The 6,000-nt window shown below is 39.4% G+C and overlaps 1 protein-coding gene across 2 annotated transcripts; it reads right to left on the bottom strand.

Moving 5' to 3' along the window:
* Window positions 1-1,393: 1,393 nt before the first annotated feature.
* On the bottom strand, window positions 1,394-5,339 carry LOC105344098 (ankyrin repeat and SOCS box protein 1). 2 transcript variants are annotated; one of them, XM_066083551.1, is made up of 5 exons: window positions 5,256-5,339; window positions 4,250-4,458; window positions 3,132-3,352; window positions 2,329-2,671; window positions 1,394-1,896 (listed from the first exon to the last, which is right to left on the bottom strand). In XM_066083551.1, exons 2-5 carry the CDS (start codon window positions 4,383-4,385, stop codon window positions 1,754-1,756), a joined length of 843 nt encoding a protein of 280 aa, XP_065939623.1. In that variant the 5' UTR covers window positions 4,386-4,458; window positions 5,256-5,339; the 3' UTR covers window positions 1,394-1,753. The 2 variants fall into 2 exon arrangements, with proteins under 2 accessions (XP_065939623.1, XP_065939624.1); XM_066083552.1 differs by having other exon boundaries at window positions 5,177-5,304.
* Window positions 5,340-6,000: the final 661 nt, after the last annotated feature.

Below are 6,000 nucleotides of genomic sequence, written 5' to 3'. Positions count from 1 at the left end.
ACGTTTGAATAAGCGGGTGGCCGCTATTTCATCGTCCGACACGGCCGTCATTCGACAGATATTTTCTACTTTCATTGAATCGACGTAAGAACCATCCAGAAGGAAGCGTTGAACGACCCCGCTCTCTCCGTCACACGTCACGATGTACTTGTCCGTCATCACTACGTCATAATAATTGCTTTCCTCGTCGTTTGCTGTTTGTTGACCTCTGAACTGTAAATTGGATGCCTTCCGTAAAACTCCACATCGTTCTTTGCTGCGTATCATGCCTAACAACTGCTTGTTCGGTATAAAATCTAAGGGAAACTTCTGAGGTTTGGTTTCAAAAGATTCTTCGAATTTCTTTAATTCTTGTTTCTTTCTGTTGACTGTAACGAATTCTGTTAATAGATTGGGGATATTTTCGTCATCAAAATTTTTATTGAATACCAAATATCTTTTAGCTATTTCATCATGAAGCACACTATCACTTTCCGTGTCATTTACCACTTCAACTTCTGCCACTTTGGATTTCAATGCACCAAGATCTGCTTTGCACGCAGCATAAAAATCGTCCAAACTGGCTTCAAATGCGCTCATTTCGCTCAGTACTTCTTGCCGAGACTCAGAAATTCCGCTTCCACTCTGAAAGGTACGTCTGATTTTCTCTGACTTGAGATAAATTTTTTCTAGATCTCTGCTGTAGCTGATCAAGACGGGCATCACACGTTGGTAAGCCTTCTGGAGATTGACGCAGTCGCAGCTCGGCTTCCGGTGGTTTTCTACCGCGTTCTCCGCACTTGTCATCTCCTGACATCCGAAGCAGAAGAAATCCAGTCCCTCCCCATCCTCGTCCACATTGGACTGTCTCGTGTCCTCCTCTACCGCCCTGATCAGCGCCTCCGCCAGGCCGTCGACGGGGAACGCTCGTGCGCGCGCCCAAGGGTCGTCTGCTTTGTTGGTTTGGATTTCCTTTTTGTCCACTGGACACACAAACACACTGACGTCGGAGGAGGTTCCGATGTGGCTCGCTAGACAAGACAGACAAAATGTATGCTCACATGGCAAAGTCCGGGGTTCCCGGAAACGCTGTAGGCAAATCGTGCAGGTTAGGTAGTCCTCCGTCACATTACGGGCAAGACGGCTGGCGGACATCTTGAAAACAGAATCACCGGGGCCACTCACGAATTGACGAGGTCTCTCTTCAAATGATTTCTAATACAAAGTGTGCTTATATATGAAATATAAACGTGAGGTTCAAGATTAAATTGAATTTTAGCATTAAAGGTAATGTATTTATGAATGTTTTCAGAACCGATCAGAGATTATGGAGGATTACCAGAACAGTAAAAATATGGCTATATATTCCCTTTACTGAAGTAATTTCAGTGAAAAATTAAATCACAAGTAAACATATGTTGACTGGAGGTTTTATTTCCTTTCAATGTATTCAAAATAATGATTCGTTGCCACTGAACAATAACAAGAGGGGATTAGGGATTAATAACAGTCGTTATAATTACTGACCTTGAGAATTATAAATACATGCACTAGTAAAGTTCGGAAACCTTTGCAAACCCCTTACTGCCGAGAGACAATGAAATCAAATGGGGCCTACACATTACAATTCCATTTATCTCTACACCTTTTGGTGGAAAACAAGCGGCATGGACGACAAACGATATCGGGAGTCCTACATATGAAGCATGGTTGTAATTTGTACAAGAACCGTGCTGCAAGGTCAAAATGACAGAGCACATAGGAAGTTTTGCGTTCAGAAAAATCGTACGTCTTCAAATTTGAGATAATCCTTCACAGTTGGCGGTAGGGGTAGAGGATCCACAAACTTCAGTGGTCTTTTCTGGAAGGTACGATATAACTGAAGCCGACAGTTGGACATCAAGGTGCGCGGAGAGGCTGCAAGTAAAAGTACAGAAAGCTTTTATTGAGGCAGGCATGTGCACAAAACTCTTAAAACAAAGAATAAAGAAGTTCCTCGTCCTTTTTTGCTATGTTTCTTGCTATTTTTTTCTTTTAAATTAATGGTTTTAGGGGAGGTTGGGGGGTTGGGGGGGATGGATGTCAAGCATTAATCAATTTCATTTTATTGAATTAAAATTCTGTTGGTAAGTCTTTCATTGGTATTCTCTATATGAAAATTACATAACACTTTTATATATAAAGTAAACGTAAAACACTTTCAGTCCCAATCCATATAGCTACGAAAATAACAGTCAGTTTCATTGCCAGTCAAATCTAGATGCCATGCTTTACATGCCAAAACATATTTTTGTCCAAAATTCATGGTCTATGTTGGTCTCTGACAGATCTAGCTATTATAGTACACACCCGCTTTCTGACTGACGAACGCTTTGAAGGTCTCGTTGTCCTCTCGTCTGTCGTAGAGCCGGTTATCTCTCCAGTTGAAGTCCCATCTCTGGCAGCCAAACTCGTACAACATCAGCAGGACGGCCATCGGCTTCAGGAAGAAGATGCAAGCAAACATCGGAGACATGGCCATTCTACGACATGTCCTAGGATTGTAGTCTATATCACAGCCATGGAGGAGCAGCAGCTTTATCAGATCAAAGCATGTCCCACCATCAATGGCGGTAGACAGGAGGAAGTCCACTGCGCAGACTCGGCCGTTACTGAAGGTTACGACAGGGCTCGCATTGTATTCCAATAAAAGCTGGAAATAATGTGTACGTTTACTGTAGATAGCTACTCTAGTAAAATGTTTTCAAGAAATATTCTGATTCAATTTTATCCTATACAGTGTGTGGTGCCGAGATAAAGCATTGAAAAAAAACTTAACAGATCACCACGCTGCCGCGCCTTCAAACAACGCGCCGCCTCGCTAACACACCTTCACAGAGCGCACCATCACACAACGCGCCGCCGTGCTCTATGTAACTAAAAAAAACCTTTTTTGAGTTGTATTAGCGAGATAGCATTTTGCGTAATAGCGCGATGTCGTGTGCGAGGTTGTGTTTGGGTAATGGCGCGTTGTGCTAATGTATGTTTGTGCAATGGCGAGTTCTGAAAAGTTAGGCTACAATGAAGCGCGAGTAGTGTTGTGCAATGAATCTTTTTCTGATTGCGCTTTTGGGTTTTTGCAACGGAAACGATACTGTATCTGTGACCCATACCTTCAATATTTCGACATCTTTGTACATGATAGCAATACATAATGGCGTGTTGAGATTCTTCTGACTCCCCTCAGGATCTGCGCCACGCTCTAACAATAACTTCACGGTGTCGTTATGGCGATTGAATACAGCAATGTACAGCGGCGTCTGACCTTTCCTGTCTGTGACCTCCAAGTCTGCGCCTGCGTCAACCAGTAGTCCAACATAACCAGAGGCCCCAACTTCCAAGAAATAAAAATATCATTTGAATATCACATCTTTTTACACATCTTTTTAATCAATCTATACTGTCTAGTTTTGTAGAGAATGTGATAATTAGCTAAATTTGAAGATTTTTTTTGTTAATGGCTTTTTTTGGTTAATGATGTTGTATTTGGATGATTAATGTTTATTTTAAACATTTAAGAAACAGTAAAGAAAATTCATTTGTACAATTAGAAAAAAAAGATTGAAGCTTGGCGGAATAATTAATACGACTTCTATTGAGGTCGCAGAGCGGTTGGAAATTTGAATACAACGCGATTGCAAGCCACGTTAGAGTCTACTTAAGCATTTTCAGAGGAAACTCTATCGCAGATTCAGATTTAAGAACATAATGATTTTCCTCCGACATTATAAAGATAATTAAAGCTATTCAAGTTTTTTTACGTAACAAAACGGACAGAAGCAGAAAGTGTTTAATTTGACCGTGAATGGACTAAACACGAATGGTCTGTAATATATGGCGTTTGCTATTTTGATCAAGGCTTGTTATAAGAGTCGGAAATGAAATATTACTGATTTTAACTCATTTGACAAATTGCGAATGTAATTTTCAAGAACGTTTCGTTACGATGTCGATTTATAAAGATCTTGACTTATGCTGATGTTATGCAGGAATAACAGCGGATAACTCAAACATTGTTACATAGAGGAAAACAATTGCAAGTGTAAATATTAAAAAATACATCCAGTAAACCATCTCAATAATATAATCTCAGGCCCCGCCGTCATCAACTTTCCCCAAGTCAATACTCAGCCTCAATTCAGAGGTTTGACCTCAAGTTTATGCACTGTTCTTTAAAGGATTTGGGTTGAGGAATGAGTTGAGGGATTTAAATATCTGGCTCAGTTCATACTAGATGCGGCTTGGTGTAGTGCTGTTTGTCCCAGGAAATTCACCGCATGTACATCTACACCGGCCTTAAGGTATTCCCCTAGCCCATCCACGTGACACTGGACAGCGTGCGGGGGGTCACACAGATCAGCACACATCGGAAGTGGTCTCTCTGCTGAGACTCAAGTCTTCCTAAGAGACTTCATCCATGGCTGGTCTTGTGATGGAGTTCTAAAATTAAGAGCACCTAATTACGAAAAATAAATGGGCATATCTTGTAAATACTAAACGCAAGAAAGGAAAGTCAACAATGAACACTTATACAATTTTATGAATACCAATAATAGTCTTCACACAAGCCTAGTTTTGTTCATCCAATTAATGTTCTGTCCATTGTAGATTTATTAGTTAATGTTTAACTTTTGCATGCTATGTTTAATGGTTTGTTTTATGTAACTTATATTCATGACTGTATGCCGACATGGTAATTGTCAATAAATAAATTGAATTAAATACTACACATGTCTTCTAATACATATAACAATATTATATGGTTGAAAAAAGAAATTCATATCTTAAAAGTTTAGACTAAAAGGCCTTAATTTTAAAGTCCACCCGAACAATGTCTGCATGGTAAAAATTATAGCAAGTAAATAAAAATTTTGAAAAAGTATGGCAAACCAACATCCCTCCCCCAGCAAAAAATATATAATGTAAGGTATCTTTTTCAGCCTTAACAAAATTTCTGGCGAAATTAATATTAATGGTTTCTTAGAAAAATGTTTCACCTCAATATTTTATATGCAGCTATTTACAGGCGCCGAAACAAACATACGTAAATGAATTCTGTTTAGCTGTTTAGAGAAGCGAACGAGCTCATTTTTCTAAAGAAAAACCCACTGCCTCGTGTTAACGAATGTGACCAGGTGAGCTAAATATGTAGACCTACATGTATGGATGGCAGTGTTTACAGCACAGTGTTAATGAACACTGAAAACAAATCACAGCGAGTGGGTTAAACAAAATACCAGAAATTCCTTGTTTCTCGAACAAAAATCTGTCTGTCCACTTCACCGGAATAAACAGACAGGAAAAGAACAGTTGAAACTCGCATGCTCTGAATGCGTTAATCCGGGTTTTTAAAATCCATTTTAGTAAGAGGAATACCTGAGTAAGAGCCCCTCCTGATTTTTTACACGTTATGCAATTTCATGCTTCTAAAAAACTATATTGGAAAATTAACCATTCACACAGATAAAGGGAAAATATATATTTATGTAGGAACCGTCTTCTATAACAAAAAATCCATTATTTATCATAATTGGCGACGGAGGGGGTTGTCAAACTAAAAAATAATATATAGGCCAACACATCCTTCAGAAACTATTTTTTACCTTATTTTTTACCTTTTTACCTTATAAGCTCGCCGAGACGAAGACCGAGACGAAGTCAGAGGGAAATTTATACCCGTCATCGACGTCGGGACCTGCATGGTTAAGTTTCTGTAACAGGTTTTCTAATAAGTTATAAGTTTCGTGAGCCCTGGACCGGTAAATGTCCGAGTAAAAATAAACTGGCGACTTCGAGGGAATAATGACGTATATCTCCGTTATTTTAAGACCCATCAACTTGAAATTCGGCATGAGTGTATCTCAGACATTACTTTTCCGAAAAATACATGCATATTGCGAGTGTTTTTAAAAATTAATTGATTTATTAGGCTTTTGAAGCGAGCTGGTAGTTTTTTATTTGGGTCAGAGTTCGACCCCTTTC

The sequence above is a fragment of the Magallana gigas genome, chromosome 5 (genome assembly GCF_963853765.1).
Source record: "Magallana gigas chromosome 5, xbMagGiga1.1, whole genome shotgun sequence".
In the NCBI taxonomy this organism is placed as follows: domain Eukaryota; kingdom Metazoa; phylum Mollusca; class Bivalvia; order Ostreida; family Ostreidae; genus Magallana; species Magallana gigas.
This window is presented reverse-complemented; position numbering and strand designations above follow the sequence as displayed.